The sequence below is a fragment of the Tinamus guttatus genome, unplaced genomic scaffold (assembly GCF_059628265.1).
Source record: "Tinamus guttatus ecotype Peru unplaced genomic scaffold, ASM5962826v1 Tinamus_guttatus_pri_ptg000356l, whole genome shotgun sequence".
Classification (NCBI taxonomy): Eukaryota; Metazoa; Chordata; class Aves; order Tinamiformes; family Tinamidae; genus Tinamus; species Tinamus guttatus.
The window spans coordinates 416,291-440,198 of record NW_028288890.1 but is presented as its reverse complement, the minus strand read 5'-3'; the positions used below and the strand labels follow the sequence as shown (position 1 = coordinate 440,198).

General features: G+C 55.7%; 1 protein-coding gene across 1 annotated transcript in view; it reads right to left on the bottom strand.

Annotated features, from left to right (window-relative positions):
* The window catches only part of SMG6 (SMG6 nonsense mediated mRNA decay factor), a 97,064-nt gene that overhangs the window by 28,615 nt on the left and 44,541 nt on the right, over positions 1-23,908 (bottom strand). Inside the window, exons 10-12 of the mRNA XM_088530023.1 lie at positions 23,022-23,138; positions 22,326-22,494; positions 14,668-14,869 (exon numbers count right to left, since the gene is read on the bottom strand). Of these exons, the coding sequence (XP_088386149.1) occupies positions 14,668-14,869; positions 22,326-22,494; positions 23,022-23,138 (488 nt within the window). The remainder of the gene's footprint in view (positions 1-14,667; positions 14,870-22,325; positions 22,495-23,021; positions 23,139-23,908) is intronic.

Here is a 23,908-nt window from a genome sequence, read left to right as displayed (position 1 = left end):
CAAGGGGGAGAATGTAATCAGAGCAATTTCTATTAGCAGGAATATAAAGACTTGGAACCTCTGGGCTGTCTCTTGACAACTAATTAATTACCAGGTAGCATCCCCTTGAAGCTGCCAACACAGCACGCACAAGTTCCAGCACGATTTAGGGAGAGAGATGAACTTTACAATAAACTCTAGAATTTTACTTCATCTCCCGCCACCATCTGAGATCCTGGGGGAACAGGAAGGGGTGGCAAGAGGCAAACTCTGAAGCCATCTGGGATCATCATTAACTCATTCACTCGTGGCCTCTGGAACACAAAGCCGAGCGTGCTGCGAGCAGCAGCTTCGAGCCAGATGAGAGCAACTTGTATTTCCAGGTTCTTAAATGCTCTTCTGCCACTTCCTGCACCGGGTACCCAGCGCCCTGCAGCCCGTCCCCAAGGCTCCCTGCTTTGGCTGTGAGCTAGTCTTGGAAATCATTAAGAGCAGGAACTATACTTGAAATGGCTTTAGGTGATATATTCTTTGCTAACAGCAATAAAAAGAGCAAGTAAAGAAGTATGTCAAGGAAGCAGAGAAAAGAAAGGGAAGGGAAGGCAAGGGGATGGAATGACTGCTGCCAATGCGGCTTTTCCAGGAAGCCAAAGCAAAGCCCCAAAGCAGCAGGGTCCCCTCTCGCCCCCCTGGCCAAATGGCCTGGACTTGCCCGTGTTAAACGGGTTAGTCCCATCGCTCCCTCGCTCCGTGGCGCAAGGCTGGGGCAGCAGGATGGGAAAAGGGCATCCCTGCTCCGCAACGGCAGAAACCTCCTTTCCTCTCCCGTCCTCTGCTCCCTGCGCCTGGGACTCGGGAACCGGAGCCTCAAGCCCGTCCCGCTGCTCCCAGCAGGGGACACAGAAGGGCAGGGGCTACCTGGGCTGCAGAGGCCACCGAGGAGGGCAGCGGGTGGCTCCAGAGCCGCTGCCACGTGCCAGGCTCTGCCGGACGTCTCGTACGGGAAAAATAAGGACAAACCGCAGGGCGGTCCGGATCGGGATGCGCGACCCGTTTGGAAGCGCTGACCTCGGGCAGCTGGGCCAGGATGCGATTAAACCTGAGCCCTGTGGCCGAGGAGAAGCCACAGGGAACACCAGAACATGCTGGGACAGCCACCCCAACAGCGGAATTTCTCAGGCTCTAGCAACCCACGGGGAGGCAGATACCCTTCACCTCCCACACAGCTCAAATTGGGGTTTTCTGCCCCAAACACCGGGACAGCCACAGGTCATCTCGCTCAGGTGCGAGCGTTCTAGGCTACGCGAAAGCATTTCTTTTTCAGGCTTGCTTGATGTAAGTCCAAAGACGGAGATGACATCAAAGAGCCCATTGAGCGGATCCCCTCCAGAAACACGCAGGGACTTTACCTCCTCAGTACAAACACAGTTCCCCTGCAGACTTCCTGGGAACAGCTGAAGCAGCCCCGCACTTCAAACACCCGCGCGCACATCACAGGCGCGGGGAGGAGCCGCGCTCTGGCCCACGACTGTTGACAACCCTTTCAAAGCCTGTGCAGGATTGCACACACACAAAAAAAATGTTGTCACAGCCCTAGGGGAGCAAAACTCATTCGCTTCCCAGGAGATGTGCAGCACAAGCAGTGGCAGGAGCCGTCGCACGGCGCGGCCGAGGTGGGCACGCGGCCTGGCTTAAACCAAAGGAGGAAGAATTAGATGATGGAGCAATTTACCCCTCCTGGACCTGGTCAGAGATTCTGCTTCCCCATGAGTCACAACTAGAGGGATATCCCGTCAGGATTTCAACCAGCGACAAAAAAAAAAGGTCTTCTTCCAAGGATCAGCAACTGTCAACAACTCCGGCCCTGCCGTAGTCCCCGTGTGGGTCCGAGGTTGAGGCCACCCTTCCAGCAAGGGTCCCACTTCCAGAGGGCTGGAGGAGGCTGGAAGCAGCCCATGGTCAGCAGTGCCACTGCCCGCGTCCCGAGTGACAACTCGGGAGCTGCTCCGCTTCCTGGAAGAACTGGAACTGATGTGCAAATAATGAGAGAAAAATGTGGGGCGCGGGAGGGTTAAGGAGAGATTAGTGTGGGGCACACTCTGGGAGATACACAATGTTAAGTATGAGGGCAAAGGAAATGAAAACTGGAAACTCAAACATAGTCCAGAATCCAATCCCAGCCTGGGCAGGAAGTTTACACTCTGCTTCTAAATATACATGTTTTTAAATCAACAAGCTTTCTTGTTCCTCAGCTCTACTGTACAGCTCCACAGGAGGAACAACCGGATGAAGGCAGTGCCAAGCTCTGCCTCGCGAGGGTGGCTGTCCCCAAGGCACGAGATACGTGCGGCCGCGTCCGAGGAGGGAGCGGAGGCTCCGAGCACCCCGCTCCGGACGCCTCTCCCGGGGGTCCCGCGCGGGAAGCGATAACCTGTGAGCATGACTCAGAGCGGGTGCCTCTTCCCTTCCTGCTCTCTGGCCACTGTGCTCATGCTCAGCAGTTGGAGAGTCACATATTTTTTTAATTTGATATAATTATCTCCTAGAAATTACTGTACACAGCCTCTTGGGATCTAAAGCAATTAAGTGAAGATAAATTTCTTTCATGGAGCAAGCTGTCAAAGGATGAAGCAATTTCATTCCCCATTTGAAGTGGAAGCTTTGGGTCATGCATGGTTTATTTGAAACAATGCCATCACCTAAAGCTGCTGATCTTATCTGTCTCTCTCTGTCTCTCCATTTCAAACTGCTGAAGATGTGCAGCGTGGCACTGCCTGAAGTGATGACATCTGGCACCAGGCCAGCTACAGAAACAAGCTGCTCCTCCCCGAGCCCGAGTGCAAGAGGCCAAGCATTCCTATTAAAAAGGGGGAAACCGAGGTGAAATCTGGGAAGAGCTGAAAAGTGGGAATCCTGCCCAAGGGAACATGAGACCCACTAGCTACAGGAGGAGTGAGGTGCCTGCAAGGAGGGGACTGTGCTGCCCCGGCAAGGATGGGACAGTCCTTGCAACACAGCCCTGAAGGGCAATAAGTCCCCGGGCCTCCTTCTCACCATCAGGACACCCTGACGTTACCTAACCTGGGCCTGGGGGATTTCATGGAGTTGAGGAACAGCCCAGTCAGTGCAGTTTGTACGAGGAGAAGACCCTGATCCTGGCATGACGGGAACTATCCCCTCAGCAGGTATGCTTTAGGTCTCTCAGGAGCTCCAGCCACTCTCTTCCTGTCCTCACATCTCACTATTCCAAGCTGTTTCATTTTAGACAAAAAAAAAAGACCCACAAAATATTAAATTCAAACAAAAACTATTTAAATAAACTGTTGTCCAAAGCAGTGGCTTTTATCCTCAGAAAGGTAGGGCGGCTGGGGGACAGTATCATCCACTACAGGGGCTTTGCTGTCTCCATAGACCCATGGCTGAAGATGCTTAGATGCCACCATGGGGGGAAGATGTTCTCCAAAATCGAACGGAATCACAGAACGGTCAAGGTTGGAAGGGACCTCTAGAGATCATCTAGCCCAACCCTTCTGTTGGGCCATACGTGCATCAGCCACACCAAGTCTCTTCTTTTAGGACCCTACGGGGGCCCCCCTGCCAGATGACCAACTTCCACGTAACTAGAAGGAGCAAAGAGGACATCAGGAAGAACGAGAACTGACGGATTCTCAGGTCCTCTTGTACATTCCTGCTAACACAGCACAGAAAGCAGCGCTCACCACACTGCACGGCACAGCAGGGGAGGGAAGCCGGAAGAGTCCGAGTGCATTTCTACTCTCTCCACATGGATCAATCCTGAAATCTTCAGAAACGCAGCCCTGGGTATTCAGAGTCCCTAAAAAATCCAAGATTTTCACTGACACCAGATCAGACTCGTAATGACTTGGAAATCAGGCTCAAACTCCCATCCCTGTGATGAGCAGGTACGTACAGCATACTACTTAGGCTACATATATACTACATACATTGAGGTACTGCATACTGCACCACGCTGACCAAACACCAAGTGTCCATCCACACAAGACGTTGATCTGTGCTCATTAGGACAGCTGATGAACTGAAAAAAAAATAATAGTTAGTACTATAGGCAGCTCCCAATATTATATAACAATATAGAGCTGGCAACGGGTACAAGTTCAAGAAGTATCCAAGTGACTTGAGAGGGCAAATATGATTTTCAAAAGTGACTTCAGCACCAAAAACGTGGCCTGGCAGCAGGTGGGTCACTGTGTCAGCTCCAAGCCTGAGCATTGGTGTCCCCAGCTCTGATGCCTTCTGCAAAGCACCACCCAGGGGCCACTTTTCTAAATGAAGCATCACACAGGGGAAAGATATTAGATGAAGCAACATAGCATTAGAAAGATGTAGCAAACTCTTATCTTCTTCTGCTTATAGGCATAAACCTCTTTCCTTCAATAGTACCAGTAAATGCTATAATAAGCATTACACCCTTTCTTCTTAAGATAAATGCTGAAACAAAATTTCAGAAGCTGAACAAACCAGGCATACAATAATTCCCCAGAAAAAAAATCCATCTGCGTACTAAGAAGTTGTTTTGTATAAGCCTCCATTTACCCCAGTTACAGGAAAATTACGATATGTGAACCTACAGAAAAATGTTTCTTGGAGAAAATGTTTCATGTATAACAGTGGTATGCAACATCTAACAGCAAATTTTGTTAATTTACACAAATTACGGACATTACCTTATTTCAAGGTAATGAAAGGTCAACACGTGCAAATATGTTATGGGGAAAAATACGATTAAATTATATGATCAGATTTTCTGCCTTTTCAATGTTCCGCTGCAGATACAGTGGGACCAGCAGCAGTAGCAGCTTTGCTCCTGTAACACTTATGTTTGGGAAGAATTTAAATATTTCCAACTGAACCTTCACTTAGTACCTCTGTTTTCCTAAGGGACGAGGGTGGCCTGGGGCTGAGGCTGAAATTCTGGGTATTGGGGATTTGTTCTCATCCTGAAGCTAAGGCTTCCTGTGGGACCCAGCGCGGTCCCTCAGCGCCGCGTACCTCTGCTGCCAATCCCTAACGAGGAAATTGCTTTTCCTTATGGCACAACGTGTTGTGGAGCTACGTTCATTAATGCCTGGGAAGCGCTTCGACCTCAATGACGAGGGGGAAAAAGAAACAGCGAGGAAGAGCATGGAGGTGCCTTCTCCTTTGGACTCGGGATGCGGAAGCGTGACGACACCGCGGGGTGACAGCCGCGCTCCGACGGGGCGCTCCGTCCTCGCCCGGGCTCGGCCCAATCCCGGGAAGACGGATTCGGCATCCGCGGAAACGGCGCGAGCTCCGGCCGCGCTCCGAGACGCGGCGGGCCGGCCGCGAGCTCCATGACAGAGGTCACCTTCCGTCTCCCGTAGAGACGGAGCAGATACACATCTGTTATTTGGGCCGACCACTCCCTGCATTCCTTCAAGTCTACTTCCCTGGCAAGCTTCCCAGGACGGGGATCTTTCTTATTCCAGATAACAATGCGGCGTTATTAATTGGGCCTTTTTTTCAGGTTTCCTGAGGTCCTTCCAATAGCCGTGCTGGTGGATACCATGGGCAGGTTTGGAGCGTGCTGCTCGATCCATGTAAAACGTAGGGATGTGCCAGAAAACGGGGCTTGCACCCAAAGCTCCGGCGTGGGTAGAGACGAGCAGTGAGGCTGAGGATGGAGTTTAGCAACTGAGGGCAGATAGTCCAAGCAGCCAGTGAGCATCTGGGCGGGCAAAAATAGAGGCAAGGAGGCCACAGAAGCTCCTTCTCATGCTCAGAAGCACCACGTTCAATCTTGCAGCACTGCAAAGCTGCTCCGTGCCCACGGAACAGCTCTGCCAGCAGCAGCCTTTCCATTTCCTCCAGGTTTCTTTGGGTAGCAATAAGAGATGGCTTATTGGGAGGGGATCCAGCATTAATGGTGTTTTAATGAGGCCTTTCAATACACTTACAGGCTAATCAGCAAATTCCAAGGGCTCAGCTCTACTGTGTCACTCTGGATGCACCGAAGGCACAGGGAAAACCTCTTTTACAGCTACAGCGCTGCACTGTCTACGATAGGTTTTGTGCCACTAGGTGCCATGTAAAAAAGTGCCAATGTGGCAGAAGCTGGGCCAAAAACAGCATAAAAACCCAACAGAAACAAATGCCACATGCAGAATCCAGCTGCATCTCAACAGCCGACTCCTGTCCTGCGTGGAAGACTTTTGACTCTCTTTCCCTAGATCACTCCACTGACCCAGTCCGGTGCTGACCCAGGACTGTGTGGCCAGCAAGTTTCCTGAAAAACACATTTCCCATTTCCCAAGAGCCTGTGCCGAGGCTCCACAGGACCTTTGGAGGCAGCTCGTCGGACAAAAGGACTGAGCACAAATAAGTTTTCCACTCCGTTACATAAACCTGGCCTGATGATGACAGAAATGAGGATATTCGACAACGAGCATCATCTGATCTGCACAAAAAGATCCAGTACTGACCAAAACCAGGCATGGGACAAGGCTGATTTATTCTGTCAGCCTGTGCTTTGAGCTGATGATCACATCACGCTTCCAGAAAACACTTTAAAAAAGCCTTTTGCTGACACCAGAGCCGAACTGTGCTGCCCTGGCAGGGGAACAGCACACATGTTGGTACACATGCAACAGCTCGCATCCAGACTGCCTGACTTGCTTGGAGCTGACAGAGCGGCTGAAATGTCCTGTCCAAGACGAGCCTGGAGGAGAGGCAGAGGAGGATCCAAGGCTGCGGGAAGGCAGGGGAGGAAGGGATGGGAATGTCATGTGCTGCTGGAGTTCTTATGAGCTGTGAGGCAGAGGCAACAAGGCCCGTTCCCGAGCGGCATTCTGAGCACCTCCTTCTCCTTGGAGCCCAAGGCAAAGCCAGGGTCCTTGTGGGTCCTAAGAGGGAGATCTGGGTGGCAGCTACAGCTTGGACACTAGGTTATAGCCAAGGAAACAGCGTCTTACAGGTCACAGGAGGCTTCCCCATGATCAGGGCATTGCCCTCTACCCACATATGCCAGCGAGGAGGAATCTCAGAGGTCAAAGGGGCCGAGTCCATCGCCTGGGGCCTCATACCAGGCCACAGAGCGGCTCTCACACTAACAGACGCATTAAGGAAACACGTGTAACTGCATCTTAACACGTTGCCAGGTGGTTCCTCACCTTGGAGGCATGTGCAGCTCTCACGCCAGCATCACCTCTGCGGCGGAGGGGGAGGCCGAACAGCCAGGGGACTCCAGCTCTGCACAAGGGCGCAGGATTAGAGGGAATATTTCGTGATCCCAAGCAGCCCTTGCGCTCCTGCCTGTCCAGCGATTGCTGTGGGATCCGTTAACGCTCGGCCGTGGCAGAGCCCTCCTGCAGCTTTGAGCTCCCGCTCTGTCCCCTACCCTGCGCCACCAGCTCGATGCCACGCTGGGTTCCAGGAGGCAGACGGTGTCCGAGACCTCTGCACAGAGGGATGAGGGGAGGTGAAAAGCTAACGTGCCACAGACCTCATGGCATGAACACAGACTGGCCTGAAATCTGGTCAGCAGAGGGTTCAAAACACGAGTGTGAGCAGGAAGGCAGGGCCCACAGGGAAGGATGCTCGAGCTGATCAACGCTGATTAAACCGGCTCTGTGACCTGGAGCAAGAAAACCTTTACTGATCAATCTACACATCAGGCACTGTCTCCTCCTCTCCTAATCTCTGAAGGGAACAACTCACAGGCACGCAGAAAATTCAGGCTGTGAGTGAAGGACGTGCTGTTCGATACAGCCGCACCAGGATGGTGCTCCAGGAGCAACAACCGGCCGACAGCGCGGGAGCCACGGCGAACGGGAGGGATCCCAGAGCTCCGGGATGCTGCAGGGCCCCACACAGACCTGGGACAGAGTCCTATCCAAAGGGAAGGTGGGGACAGAGGGACTGGGGATGGTTGTCTACAGAGGGGACCGAGCGGTGGAGGACTCTCAATCTACAGCAAGATTCAGTTAGTGGAAATGGAAACAGAAATGAATCGGGAAATAACACACACACTTAGCAGGGACAGATTAACGCCTGCAATAAAGATCCTAATGGGTTCTGAGCACTGGCAATTCCAAACCAAGGGGCTTCCCACACGGCTTGCCCTTATTCCCTTGGGGATTTTCCCGAGCTTCCCTGAGGGCTGGGGATCAGACAAGGGGGTCGGGGCCTCCCATGGCTCCCGCCTGGGCTTCTCGTGCCGATCCGCATGCGCTTCCCGGCAGCCCCGTGCTGACGGACGGGCAGGTGTGCGGGGACAGCGGCCGCGTCCCGCGCGCGGAGCGGGAATGCCGGAGCGGAGCCCCAGGCACGGCCCGGGGAGCAGCCCGCGCCCAGCTGTGACATTTCCCTTCACCTCTACCTGTACAGCTGTTTCCTACAGGGCTGCAGCCTCCGGTGAGACGCGTGAGGCTTCTGTAGGTGCTTGGGAACAAGACGGAACAGAAACGCTTCACACCTGGCCCCAAAATTACAGCACGCTGGAAGGGGGCCAACATAAACTGGCAGAGTACCAGTTGCAATGGACATCAATTAAGAAGCCTGTCATCCTCAGACTGCAGGGTTTGCTTTTTGCGATCTGCATCGCTCCTTAAGCCTTCAGCAGCACCAGCGCTGGAGTTTTCCAGATGGGATCATTTCCCTCAGATTCCACTCGCTAGATTTATTGCAGGATTTTTTTTTTTTAAACCCACCCCCCTTTTAAGAGCCTGAACTATTATTCCACATTGCAGATTTCTCCAGGGCTGTATTCCGTGTCCTCGTGCAATACTAGGGCTTGTTTGCAGCGAGTTCCCTTCAGCTCCAGAAAGGCACTTTTCAAAATATGCTCAAAAGTTTTTCTGCTTAAACGGTGTTTAACAACCCAAAGCAAACGAGCAGAATATCCCTCTGGAACACACCCTGCAAATCCAATGCCATGTAGCAGCGATCGCTAGGATAGCGCCTGTGCCCGTTGCTATAAGAGAATGTTCAAAATAAACCTGAAAACTGCAAGTTCAACAGAGCCCAGGGCAGCCTCCCTCGCCACGCACAGCCAGGGGACACAGACACCGAGGACTTCGGTGACAACACTTGGCAAAGCAGGGTACAGAGACACTCCAGCAAGGCCTGGGCAGGCCCTGGCGAAGGATGGTGACATCTGCGTGCTACCTGGCACAAAATCCAGCCTCTTTTCTATCCCCAAATGACATCATCCTCCACCACGACCCGTAACTTAGCCCGACTGCCTTCTGCAGCCCCAAGCACCACATGAAAGGGAAGGTCACGGCTGGGATGGGGTTCAGATCGTGGTCAGCAAACGTCACCCGTTCGAGCGGTGCTGCCTGGGGACTGGCAGCTCCTGCCAAGCCCCGGCTCGCGCAGGGCTGTGTGTGGCAGGGGCCCTTCGTGCTCCTTTGGAAACCGGCGCACGCAGCGATGGAAGGAGTTTTTCAAGGATGACTCCTCCTTGGACTCTCCTCCTTGGGGCTCCGATCGCTGCTCACAGTTTCCCTTTTCCTCTCTGGACCCAACTCCAAGCTGGAAGCTCTCGCTCTCATGGGCTGAGTGTGTTTCCCTGCCAGCTGGAGGGGAGATGTTCAAAGGCTATGGAATGGGAATATGGAAAGGATGCTGAGAAAACAGTTACATCCACTCACTGGGGTTTTCTCGCTGCTTACAACGAGTTCATCCTCTCGGAGTCCTGATCTTGCTGCCCTTCCTCCTGCCCTGCAAGAAGTCCTCCCCACATCGCTGTAACGTAGCCACCCTAACATGGATTTCATGTTAGAGGAGGCACCAGGTCTCAGAAAAGACAAAATCTCTGGGTTTTAGAGGCACGGCAGAGCCCCATCACAGGGACTCTCATTCCTCATGGACTTTTAAACCCAGGACTCTCTTTTCGTGAAGCATCAGACATTACTACACATTGCCATGAGATATCTGAAAGCCTTAAGAAGACTGAAATAGTATAAATACGTGAACTGAATAACAGGAGTAATTTTAGCCCAAGCCTACTACGAATGGCTCCTAAATAGCTAATTCAAACGCTGTTAACTCTGCAAATCCAGAGTATGATGAGGGAATTACAGAAAGGACAAAAGCCGGAACATCCATCCGGACCGGACAGTCCAGAGGAGAAAAGATTTGTGTTTTTCAAGGACAACAGAGCTAGGGTTTTTGGCTATCTGCACTGACAGGTGAGTAGGCAAAACAGCAGAAGTGCTTGTGAAACAGGAACCTCAGCAAGCGGGAGAAGCTGCGGCCGCCCCGGGGCCGGAGGAGCCGCGTTCGGCAGCGCCGCGTTGCTCCGAGCCTCACGTTTTCAGACTCCTGCTTTGCCTCGTGCCGTGGGGCAGGGTTGAGCGGCCAGTCCACTCCACACATGAGCATGCACATGCAGAAAGAGGGGGAAAAAAAAAAAAACTGCTGCCTTTCTGTTTCAGAGGAGGGAACCACAGTGACTAGCCCTATAAGCATATGTATTAATCATGCACCGTCTGGTTTTAATCCACACACTGCTGATCCTGCGTCTCCCTGTATTGTTATCAGGGGAAGGAGTATTTCTCCTCAATCTTATTCACCAGCCAAAAGCCTGAAAATGCAAAAAACACATTTGTGAAGTGCCTTCCCCAGGACCCTGGGCCCCGGACCTGGTGAGCTGGGGCTGCTGCCTTTTTATTGGCGTTTAAAAACCTTTTATTAACGTGTGTCAGGGCTGGGGGAGGAGAGAGAGGCTCAGGTTTCAGGACCCCCCATGCAGAGAGTTTTATTGTGGGAAGGGACATTAACACTTTCTCCTCCACGTCCCCCTGGTTGGGCATGTGGCAGCGCGTGCACCGCAGGGTTTCAGAGACGCACACAGAGCCCAGGGACGAGTGATGCTGTGTGGCCATATGGGGGACAAGGACCTTCCTGCTCTGCTCCCCACTGACCTGCAGCCCTGCTCCAGCCTGGCCACCAGCTCCACAGGCCACTGCTGCAGCAGGGTGCTCCCAAACCAACAATATCCAGCTATTTCCTCGGCCGGAGGAACCAGGCCGCGGCCCGGGATCCTCAGGATATGCCGTCTGGTGCTGCACAGGAACAGACTCACGCTGAACCACCACTAAACCTTATTTTAACCTCAACGCAGCCCAAGTGTTTTCCATCGAAAGCCCCCATCAGCAGCACCACACTCCTCCGAGGAGGCCACATCGGTTGCCTTCCCCTCCTCCTTGCACCTAACCCTGCCGTGCCGTTATTCCCTGAGCACCAAGGGCTCCCATTCCTGGCAGCGGCTCCTCGGGCTGCGATCGCAGCAGACGCGGTCTGACAGCTCAGGCACCAGGCTGCATAGTTTGCTGTTGACTGGTACGTTCGATGGTGTTCCATCACACAAGCTGCAGTGGAGATCTGCCCAACATACGCCCAGGAAAACAGCACCAAGTTATGCTCACCCCGGAGCCAGCTTTTCTCGGTTACAGCTTCTCCGGCAGCGCGAGAGGCGCTGGGAAGCTCTCAGTATCACACTGGCTCCAGCAGGAATCCGAACGCGCAGCTTCACGGCAATGGAAGAAGTCAGAACATTTTCACTCAAAATAAGAGCCAGGCCAAACGCTCAACAACTTGTTGAGAAACGCTGGCTGAACACAGCCCTCCACCCGCTAAATGGGACTCGGAGAACAAAAAGAAGTGGCAAGCACAGTGTTTGTCCTACCCAGCTTACAAAGCAATCATCCTCTGGGCAGAGCCAATAACCATTTTAAGTTCAATATTCTCCAGTCTTGCCTTTAGACAGATTCCTTTCCTCTGAAGTTTTCCAAATTCATTAAGAGACAACGGTGCAAAACAGTGGGGTAGGGATATGGAGCATCAGCAAGCAGGTGAGACGCTCTCCTTGCTGCAGAGAGTCAAGGTATCTCAGTAGTGATGCAGCCCACAGGAAGGTATCGCAGAGCAGCGTCTCAGAGCACCTTGGCTATAAGAACATCCTCCTCCCAGCTCACACAACGCTCATGGGGTGTCATGCAAACAGCAGCACTTTGCCTTGGCCTCTCCAGCCAAGAACTGTGATGAACTTATTCTGAAAATGAGGCCAAGGTTAAAAATCTGAGAGAAGGAAATTCGGTGCAAAAAAAAAAATACCACTTGCTATACAGGAATGAAAAATCAGTACTGAAAATAGCTACTGCTGAACGGAAATACCACTTCTCACCTGCTTGCAGCTCAGTCAATCAGCAACCAGCAAGAAGTGCACGAAAGGGGAAAGCTCCTGCAGCGGGACTGGATGCAGCCCCGGCGCCCGAGCTGCCCTGCAGCGGGTGCTGCCTCTCTGCCCCTTCCCACCGCCGGGCACGACGGGCACCGGCGCCTCCAGCCTCCCAGCCACGTCCGCAGGGTTTGGAGAGGGGCTGTGCAACCCACTTGACTGCAGTGGCACAGCTGCCATGCCAGTTCCTTTGTACAGTACCACCGAAGCCACTACTGAATCCCACAAAATGGATCAGGAGGGTCTGAAGGCTCCTTTGCCTCCTTTTCCAGGGCAGCTCAGCTCTACCCACACTACACCAAGAATGCCACCCGGCCGGCTCTTGCAAGCCTCTAACCCTGAACAGATTCCACAGTCTCTCCAAGGAGTCTATTCCAAGTGCTCAACTACCCTCTGCTATGAAGCCTTTCCTAAAGTCTAACCTTAATCTGCTCGGTTGCCTTTTTCGCCCAGTCCTCCTCGTGCCACGCAGCGCGGAGCTGGAGGGCGCTTGTTCTCTTCCTCTCTGCAACAGCTTTTTCTGTAATTGAAAGCTTACATCCTTTTCCCTGAATCTTCTCTAAAGAGCCCCAGAGTTCTTTTGGTCTCTGCTTGGAAATCAGGCTTTGGAGATGTCTGATCAGCCTCACTGGTCTCCCCTTGATCCTCTTTGGCGTCGCTTGGTGAAGACGCGCGCTCGCCGTTCCCGGCTCAGCACATTAATAAAAACCCTGCCCGGCGCTGGATTGAGAACAGACCCTGCAGAACCTGCTGCTTCTGCTCAGCACGAGGAGCCCCAGCACCCGTGGCCTCTGCCCACGCGCGTGGGACGCGGCCGGGGCGCAGGGACACGGGGAGGGGACGACGTGTGCGGGTGTCAGCACAGCCCAACTCGCACACACGGCGTGGGGTGTTCCCTATCCCTGGGTGCGATCCCGGTTTCAGAAACAAAGCAAACTCATCGAGGAGACAGAAGAAATGGGGCAGCCTGGCCTGCCTGGGGTCTGCTCTGCCTCTCCAGCCTCCCGGGAGGGTTGGACGGGCACCGGGAGGCCCCCAAGCCCTTGAGGTTTGTGTGGCCGCTGCCGTGCTGGGAAGGGAGCCCTCCCGCCAGCTCTGCCCTGCAGCTCCTGCGGGAAGAGCTCGAACCCAAGGGACACGAGGACACAGAAACGGCAGCCCAGGGGAGCCCAGGGGAGCCCAGGGCTGCCCCTCTGCTCCGAGCCTGCGAGCGCAAGTGCTTGGCAGGGCAGGTAGATGGCACTCTGGATAAGCGGGTGCGCGGTCGGAAGAGATGGATCCGGTGGATACTGACCCCATTCCCGGGCACTCTCTGAGTGGATCTGCTCCCTGGGCACCCTGGATTGTGGCGGCAGGTGCCAGGGCCGCACATTTGTCCAGGTCGACAGCCTGGACAGACCCGCTTCCTTGGGGCAGAATTGGCAACTCTCTAGGTGATATTTTGTCCCCTTCACATAGAGTCTTCTTATTATTTTGTTTTCCTCTCCACAGCGCAGAGCTCTTGGTTCTCCTGCACCCCTTGGGCACTGCTGTGAGCAGGGAAGTGAAAGCTGCACCTCGGTGCTCGCCCTTGTCAGAGGTCCCAAATTTCTCACAGTCAGGTCAGGAAAACGCCAAGGAGGAGCCTCCCTGCTCATCCATATGTCCCCGAACGTGCCGGGAAGCGGCGCAGCGGCTCCAGGAGAGCAGGGGACCTGGTGCTGCAGCTCTGCCTCCAAGCAGGGAGCTGCAGAGAGCCCCTCTTGTCCCCACGGGTCATGAAGGGCCTGCAAAGCAAATGCCATCGCGCCGCCTCCGTCCCCCACGAGGCCCAGGGCCGTTATCCGAGCGCAGCCCCCAGGTCCCTTCTGGCCAGGTGGTGGCAGAGCGCAGCCCCCAAACCCCACATCAACAAGGGAACTGATTTCATTATTCTAAAAACAAACAGCCGAAGGAAAGTTCAGCCTCGAACGGGCTCCTAGAGCAAAGAAAGGAAAATAGAGAGCGGGCAGTGGGGAACGCTTCATATTCCTAAAAGCCTTTTGTACGTTAACACATGGTGTCTGCTTCTCTCTAGTCACCTATTTATCACTCTCCTCTTTAGAGAAGGAAAAAAGTCCTGGCTTCTTTCCGAACGGCGAGTTTTGTGGCCGGGGGGAGGGGGAGGGTGCTTTAAGCATGATGCAAACCATTTGGAGTGCACCGAGAGCACTGCCAACACAAGCTGCACTATTTAAACAAGTGAGGAAATGATCGTATATACAACATGCCAGCGAGCACACACACACCAGAGGAAGTCGAGAGGGGTTTTCATGACACAGAGCGCTGGATGTCAGCGGCTGAAAGGTCGATATTTTCCCTTAACACCCTTCTCAATGACTTAATCGTGTTCCGTTTGCACAGAAAAACTTCCCAAGAATAAAAGTCTGGAGGAATCGAGGGGGGATGTTTGGCCTACTGCTGACCTTGTCCGAGGTCCTCTCCACGTAGCAGGGCTCCTGAGGGGCGACCAGCAGCGGGACGAAGCCCGAGAGCAGCCGATCCTCTTCGAGGCTGAGCAGGGCCAGGTCCTCGTCGGGGTCCTTGTACAAGGGCACCTCCGACTGATTCACCGTGGTCAGGACGTTGCAGAAGTCGGCCAGCGTCGCCCACACGTCCTCCGAGACCCTGCGAGGAGGAGGAGGAGAGACGTGAGCGACGGGGACGCCGCAGGGAGGGCTCGGGACCCTCACCCAGGAGGTGGCACCGGCCGCCCCTCCGGAGGGGCTCCGGAGCAGGCGTTTCCCGGCATCCCGCCTTCCCCGGGCACGGGAGGCCGCGTTCCCCCCGCGGGGCTGACGGCAGCCCCGGCTCCTTCCAGATGGCAGCGGAGCCGCCTCTTGCTCAATCCCGGGCCCGCCGGGAGTGCTGCCGGCAGAGCCGACGCTGCAGCTGGCCCAGCCCGAGGCTGCTGGGCCCCGCTGGCACCCTGAGCTCAAACCCAAACCCTTCGTTTTAGCTTCGTGCCCTCGAGGCCTCGGAGCCCCGCAAGGTGCAGGGCGGCCCGGGCACCCGGGGGTGCCGCGGTGACCGCGGCCGCCGCGCGGCTGCAGGGAGGCCCCCTGCTCTTTGAACTGCTCCAGGTGGACCGAGTCTGCGCTGGGTTATTTACGGGAATCAATGTACCAGGAAAGCGCACTGAAATGAAACATCTTGTTTTCAAGAGCGTCCTGGGAGCCAGGCAGAATGAGCGGCCATTAATCACGGCCCGGCACGTAATCAGCACACATGTAACGCAGAGAATCGCCCACGTCCCCGAGCCAGCGCCGGCCAGCGCGCGGCGGAGGAGAGAGGTCCTTCAAAGCCCTCTGCGCACAGACACCGGGAGCTGGGTTCATTCACAAAGCTCCATCGCTTGGCTCGGCCAGGTCTGGCTGTCAGAAATGTTTAAATATGGAAAAAAATAAACAGTTGCAACACGTTTTTTCGGAGGGATCTGTCCGAGGCCCTCTGTGATGTAATGGGAAACGCTGCGTTTGTGCTACCAGCTGGAAAATAAACAGAGCTGCGAGGGTTAAAAGGAACTGAACTTTCCACGACCCCTATCTGCAAAAGAAGAAAATAATAAGAGGAATGATCCACTGCCCCACAGCCCTGATAGTTTATCCTCCGACCCAGGCTGCAGAGACAAGCACCGGATGCGATAGGGCTGCTCTGGGCCACCTCCAAGGCGAGCTCTGCCCATGGGAGATGCGCAGGGCCCGCGCGCGGCCGGGCATCGGCGGCGGGTGAGCAGGGAGAACGCCTGGATCCATGGGGAAAACACCAGCACTGCTGGTACCCGTGCAGGGGATGCTCGCAGAGGGCCGGGGCAGCCAGGTGCATGGGGCAGGGAAGGAGGAAAGGGAAGAAAAACCACGTGGAGGCCTCATCTGCAAGCCCCAAAAAACAGGGCTGCAACAGGGAGAAGCAGGGAGGCAGCGAGCGTGGTAGGATGCTGGGCAAGACAGAGCAGGGAGGAGAGATGAAGAAGTGAACAGGTTTCACTAAACCCATTCACTAAACCAAACGGGTGCTAAAAAGAGCCCCAGAGATAGAGGCCGAGCTGTCCCTGCTGCCACCAACACCCCTCGCAGCTAACCCTGCACCTCGTCACCTCCCCTCCTTGCCCCATGCCGCAGCCCTGGGTTTGTCCCCACGCAGGGCGGCCCGAGCGTGAGAGCAGTCCCTGTCACTTTATCCCCCTCATCCTCGGCTCCCCGCGGTGTCGCAGCGCCTCGCCACATCTGTCACTCGCGCTGGACGTGTTAGGTTTCCACTCCGGCTTCCTCCAGCGAAACCGCAGGCTGCGGCGGCGCTGGGGGCCGCGCAGCACCTCGCGGAGCCCTCAAAGGGGCAGCCTTGGCAGCCCTGCCCGGCTCCCCTGTCCTCCTCCTGCACCACAGAGGCAGCAGCAGAGAGAGGGGCCCACAAACCTCTCCCTCTGCCTTCACGCAGCTCCTCCGCGGCACCAGCGAGCGCTGCCCCGCGGGTGCCCAGGAGCCCCCTCGGGCGCTTCCTCCCATCTCGGGCCAGGTGCTGCTGCCTTATGTCACCCGCCTGTGCTCAAAGCCACCTGGAAGTGCCACGGCGCCGGGTCCCTCCGCAGGCACCAGCGACGCGGAGCCCCGGCCCGCGGCTCCCAGAGCTTCCAGGCGAGGAAGCGAGCGGGGGGTGAGCGCGAGGTCTTTCCTCCGAACGGGGGTTCATTCACTTCCCCACAGGCGCATTTACATTTGCTTATTCCTCTAGGACAGGAAAAAAAAATAAGAGTTAATTTCTTTTTTATTGCCTCAGGATTCCAGGTTTAATGTAGCTGTCAGTGCGAGCGCAGCCCAGCTGCGGGCCGACAGGACGCAGCCCGGGCCGCTGCGAGCGCCGCACAAGTGCACGGCCAAGTGCAGGGGCTGGAGCACGGCCCGGGGCGACGGGATGCACGGAGCGGGATGCACGGAGAGCCGGGCGAGGGCCGGAGCCCGCCGGGTCCCCGCCGCGCTCCCACCGTCTTCGCCGGGGCAGCGGGCCCGCCTGGTGATTAATATCGCGTACAATGACCCCATGTTACGAGCCTGCGGGGGCCTGTGGAGGTGGCCGTTTCCTGTGTAATACCAGCTTGTTTAAACACTAACGTTCAAACTCCACAGCTGCAGAACAAACCCGGAAAGAGCGGAGCGAAAGAAGCCCTGCATTGTGCGGCCCAGCCCCGGCCGCCGAGCCGGGGAGCGAGGGGGCACCGGCACCCGCCGCGCCGACGCTCCGCGCGCCCGGCAGCTCCGTCCCGGAGCCTTGGATAGCAGGGAGGGGGCCAGGGCTCCAGCCGCTCGCTCCCGTGGCACCAACCACCTGGGGCTGTTCTGCACATGGGCCCTTCATCCGGGTGCTCCGTTAAACCATTCCGCTCTCACGGAGCTGCCAGCAGTCGCAGGGAGACGCTGCTCTCCCAGCCTCTCCCAAACAGCCCCTGCTTTCATAGAATCATGGAATCATAGAATGCTTAGGGTTGGAAGGGACCTCTAGAGATCATCTAGTCCAACCCCCCTGCATACGCAGGGACACCTAGAGCACGTGGCACAGGGCTGCGTCCAAGCGGGTTTTGAAGATCTCCAGAGAAGGAGACTCTACAACCTCTCTGGGCAGCCTGTTCCAGTGCTCTGGCACCCTCACTGTTAAGAAATTTTTCCTTAAGTTTCCCCTGTCTAAGGCACCTTTTGGCTCCTGCTTCGCTCCACTTTACCTTCATTCTCAGCCAGGTTTACTCTAGCGAGACACCTCTGAATCCTTGCTTTGATGTCTTGATAGGGAAACTTTGGTGGCCAGCATTACTAACAGGGCTGCAATCTGGGAAAGGGATTTTCCATTTAGTCTCCAATAGCTCCAACAAGGTCTTGGCACTTCACTCGAGGCTGTGTCCATCTCTCCCCATGGGAGCTGCCATCTCAGTGACACTTCTCCACAAGAGCGATGTGATGAGAGAGATCTGGCAGATCCTTCTGGAAAGGTAACCCCTAGAATTTGTTCAGAGCTTTTGGATTTAATTTAATACTCGGTTTAAATTAACCATTTTTAAATGCTTGCAGACAGTCTCTCCAAACTGAGAGGCCCTCGGCTCCACCGCGGAGGAGCGCGGATCCTCCAGGGCCAGCCCTGTGGCAGATTGTCCAGCCAGTAGCTTCCCCACCGATTCCTGCGTTTCACATGGCAATGGAACCATCGTGCTGAAAACATAGAGCAAGCAGGAGTTTTGCTCTTCTGCACACAACCTTCTCCTCCCCCGTTTGTGTCCCAAAAGGAGATGGACTTGATTTGGATGAAAGCAGCCTATGGCACGCGAGCCCGACACCCCGAGAGCCCTCAGCTCCGAGCTGGCCATGGGCTGCACCTTCATTTCACCCTCCGCCTTGGAGCTCGGCCTTCCCTCTGCTCTGTACACACTGCTGGGATCTCTGCCTTAGGAAAAATCCCTCTGCTCTCCTCAGGACTCATCACTTGTATTCTGCCCATCTCTGCAAATCCCTATGGGGACAGTTTGATCCGATCCAACTACTCCAACCTGGCTGTGCAGCACGTTTGCTTGCCATGAAGCTAGCAGAGAGGCGGCTAAATTTTAAGATATGAACATGACCGGTGCCTGCAGCTGGAAGACCTGGGAACACCTGCATTCAAGCAGCCTGATCTAGACAAGCAATTCCCGAGAAACAGGACGCTGCTGCTCTGAGGCAGAGATATCCACGATCAGATTTGGCTACTATACTGGAACGGCATGACAAAAAAGGAGCCAAGGAAAGCTTGCCGAGTCCCCCTCCCAAACAGGTAGAGTGGGAAGAACATCACCCCCTCCTCAAATACATCCCCTAGCCCCAGGAGAGGGATCCAGGCAGCCTGCAGCATCTTTACAGCTTTCTCTCCTAAAAAAAATCTCCCAGGGCATCCTTTGAGCCACTGCAATCGTTGAGTTGGATGGATATTCTAGACCAAGGGAAGTGGTTCTGGGGAAAGCTGCAGCTTCTCATCCAGGCTGCACAGGGACTGCTGAGTCCCTGGCTAGGGAGCAGATACCTGCCAAGAGGTGAGGTTCATTCCCAAGTCACTGCCAAGGAAACGACCCCAAGGACGCGGCCTCCTGAGCCTCCCTTCCTGCCTCCCAAAGCCCGCTCCGGTGTGACTCGGTGCTGCTGGCCCAGCTCGAGCAGCGCTCACCCCTCACACCTTTCCCTCCGTCTCTGTCCAACAGGGAAAGCATCAAGCTGAGGAATTCAGTGTTTTTTTTTTTTATTGTAAGGACTCAAATCCAGCAGTGTGATAAATGCATCCGAGCTACAATTAGGAAGATATATAGCATCAGAATGCGAAGGTCTGGGCAGCGTGGTGAAACGCGGGCTCTCCAGAGCCCCAGCTATGTTTCCCATTATGTAACCCTGGTCATGGGCAGACAGCCAGACTCCAAATGAAAAAGAGACTCTGGCTTGGCACCGTTTCTATTTTCCTATCCTCATTCGGGGTCAGCGCAGTGTCATACAGCTGCAGAGAAAGCTCCGGGGATTAAACCTGGGAAAGACTCCAAGACCAGGACCCGGGTTCAAGTACCAGCTGAAAGCAATAAACCAACTGCCACAGCTGGGCTGAGTTTAGACGTTCTCAAAGTCCCCCCAGCACTTAGGAAGAACCAGCGATCACGAACATGGCGAGGGCGGCGGGAGCGGAGGCCGCGCGGGCCCCGGCGGAGCCTTGACGAGCTGCCCGGCTGGCCCGGCGCCCAGGCCGTCATCCCGGCTGCGGGGCTGGCCCCGGGCGAGCTCCGGGCCAGGCCTGGGCTCCTCGTGGCTGCCAGGTGGGTACTGGGCCTGCCTTTTTTCCAAAGGTTTTTAGCACATTCATGGCATCCTTGCAGCGTGTTTTCGTAGCTCTGGTTTTACGGTCTCTCCTGGGCCCGCTTCACAGGAAGGTACCAAAGGCAACGGCAGGGACACAGTCCCAGCCTGTGCCACCAACTCGTCAGCGGGTAGCGGGGCAGGAAGGTGTCACGTCCCGCTGCTGCGCGGTGCAGAGCGCGAGCGGCGCAGGCCCCTCACCTGGATCTGCAGCTTGGCCTCCGCGTTCGCTCCTCACGTGCTCTCCCCACTTCTGAGCTCAGCCTGCCCGCAAACCTTGGCTTATTCCAACCTGCCTGCTGCTCTGAGCCATGTTCTACACTTCTTTGAAGCAGTTCCCACCTAAACCCCTGCGCGGGGTGACTGTACCCGACTGCCGAGCAGTCCCACGCTGGACAGGAGGCTTGTGCCAATACAGAGAACACTAACCCAGTGCTCCCCTTTCCTTCCCTACCTCTGCAAAAACGTAGGTCCCAGGTCTTTCCCCAGAGCGGAGCTGATTCCTTGCCATGTACCACTATGAGCATCTCTAGGGAAGCTCAGCTCCTGCTGCCCCTCAGTCCCAGACTGCCAATACCTGGGAACACAACACCTGGCAAAACACGACACAAAAGGCCTGGTCTGAAAGACCAGCTCATCTCACCATAGCCCGGAGACGTCCCCAAGGAGCACGAGCCCGAGGGAGCCGGCGGCCAACGCGAAGGCGGCTGCCAGCTGCAGAGAAGGGCACCTAGAGGACAAGACCAGCAGCTCGGTCACCTTCTGGACAGAAGGCAACACAGGGCAGCAGTTGGGCCTTGGCTGCACGATGAAGACCCTCCTCAGCAGCAGGGTTTGCTGAGTGGAGCCCCCAGCCCACGCTCGCTGCTCCCCATTGACCACGCGCTCTGAACCGTGGTAGGACCGGGCAGCAACCACGGCCCTTCCAGCCTCGCTGGAAAGCCACGGCCAACACCTGCTCCGGCAGCCCGTGGGGACCGTCGCCGTCCCCGCCGGAGCGGCCCGCGCTCCGGAGCAGGGGGAGGCCGGCTCTTCCCTGGAAGGCGCCGAGCGCCGGCTGCGCGAAGCCCATCAGAAATTCCATCTCGAGGGCTGCCCGTCGCCAACGGCTCGGCGGCTCCGCGCGGCCCGGCGGGGGGATTGGTGCGGCCGCGCTCACGTGACGGATCCCGCGTTGAGTTCCTGCCCAAAGATGGGCAGCAGTTCACATGAGCAGGCAACGGGCCCACACCGAGCAGCCGACAAACAGAAAACAGACTCCATCTCCACAAAATGAGGCCCAGAACTTCCTGTGTGAGATTTCCATTTCCTCAGCCAAATGAAAAAGAACTGGAGTAGAGGCAATAAACTAGGAGAGCAGGACTGGACCTGACGCACGGAGCGGGGACCCATTAATGGTTAAGCCACTTTGCTGGATTACTCTTAATGCGTCTTCCCATCACCCTGGGTTCTGGCTCCTTTGGATTAACAATAAGACGTGATTTCAAGCTCTGGATCCGGAGTACCGGAGGCAGATGGAAAATCCTGCGGGAAAGCAGCTACGGAGCATGCTCAGACACTGCTTCGCATACTCCATACTTGGCCCCTTCACTCGATTTTCTGTCCAAAAATATGCAAATTGCCTAGTCCGCATTATGGACTAATGGGCTGGAATCGGCCAGTTTAGAAAATTAACCCTTTTTTCATGCTGCAGGGCTAAAGACAAGCTGGCTTTGAAGCAGATGGGAGGCGACTTGGAGCTTGAGGAACAGGCGAGCTGCTCGCTCCCAGCCCAGCCTGACCAACGTTTACTGGTTTTAGTCAAAAGAGGCTGTAAAACACTCACGGCTGCAAACTGTCTTTTTTTGGAGAGGAAGACCCCTTCCGTTCAGCTGGCTGGGCTAGCAGAGGGCCTAAAGGAGATGCATCCCACGAAAAGCAGACACACATCCCAAGCAGAAGGTAAAATCCAGCTCATGGGCTGTCCTCTAACATACAGCAGCAAAGAGCACCTGGCCCCTCAGAGCCACTTCACCCCCAGCCCACTCCATGCAGAGGTCTTCTCCTGAGCTGGATACCTGCCACCAAGGGTGATAGGTCCCCACCAAACGTCCCTGCACAATGAGCCTCTTCTGGATGAGAAAGCAGTGCCCAGAGAGTGCTACATCCTATATCAAGCACAAATGATGGGGAAAGGCAGCACAAGGAGGCCCAGGAAGGGAGCGGACAGCAGAAGACAGACCAGAAGATGCACGTACTGTTTGGGAAGCTCGAGAGAGGTAGGAGGCGGATTCCAGGTGTCCGGGTGGCCAAGCATCCAGTCTGACCAGACCTTCACGCTGGGGAGCAGTTCCTTCAGGTCCTGAGGCAATGCAGAGACCTTGATATCATCTTCCTCATCCTCCTGCTCCATGTCCTGTGCCTGAGCTGCAAATACAAGACACAAGAGCTGAGGCAGCTTCCTGCAGCCAAGCCCTGAGAGCCGGTCTCAGTGGCCCCTCTGCCTCGGGCAGGGACAGCGCATGCACCATGGACCCTGACATCCCAGCCTTGCAGGTGCAAGGGAAAAGCTACAGCCCACAGCAAGTGGAAAGTCAGAGCTATTCCCTGTTCTCTGGAGGACAAGCTGGGATGTCTACCACCCTTTTTATTGAGGGCAACAGGGTGCCAGCGTGTCACTCTGAGTCCCATAGATCCTAGGGTCCCAGTTCCAGGGTATTTCCAACACACATCACGGAGTGTGCCTTACGTCCATCTCTTTTCCATGTATTCCTGCCTGCACACACATAGGTTTTCCTGCCAGGCAAACCAGCCATAACTCAGCAGGGCAGAAGTTTGGATGCCAAGGGAAAAACAAAAGGCTCCAGCAGGGAGTAAGTGGCACAGAGCAAAGCAGGGAATGAGCGCCTGGACCTCCCCGGGCCACTGCCTCGAGCCCTGCTCAAGCCCCTCACCTTGTGCACATTCCCTCAGCAAGCTGGAGCACCTCTTCACCAGCAGGGAGAACATGGAGAGCCCCAGGGCCGTGGCCTGTTCCTGGATGACAGAGCGACAGTCTTCAGAGACACACTCTAGGAGACAAAGAGAGAGTTCAGCACGAGCAGCTCCCTCCTCGCTCCACCTTGCGCCCTCCTTTCCCACTTCCCTCAAGAAACAGGGATCTCCGCAGGGGAAAGGGGTTCTCCCAGCCCACATCATTCTTAGAAAGTGAGGGGAAAAAAAAAATGAGGATTAAAGCAGTTCTGGAGAAAAAAGAGCTCTGATCTCACTGCCCATGTCATGCCCCAAACCAGCTCCCGTGCTGGGCCAGGGCAGCACTCAGAGCTCCCAGCACAGAAGCTGCTGTGGGAACTGATGCCTTCCCCTAAAGGAGGGGGTAAGTGTGAGTGCTAAAAGGGTAATTAGCTGCATGCTTGATCACCCGCCCTGCTGGAGCTTAACCTCAGCAGCTGAGGAGGGGGCTCCTCCCATCAGCTCGCACAGCAGCTTGACGAGGGAACTTAATTGAAGCTGTTACTCAAGGAGATGCCGCGCGACCACAGCTCTTCCCAACAGAGCCGGCTCGGAGGGAGCGCGGATGCCCCCGGCACATCTACACCCAGCCAGGAACCGCTTCTGAGGCGGCCGCGAGCCGCGGGGTGCCGGCTCCGGGGAAGCGCCGGGGCTGCTGTTAGCGAGGCCGGGCTGCCCGCGCCGCGGGATGGGGACGGGGACGCTGTCCACGCAGCTCTGTCCCCCAACACAGCAGGGAGCGGGGGGCCTGCACCACCGGGACGAGCGGAATTGGGGACAGGGTGGTTTTCCCACGGTGGCCGCTCCGTGTTAGCACCTTGGAGGCTCG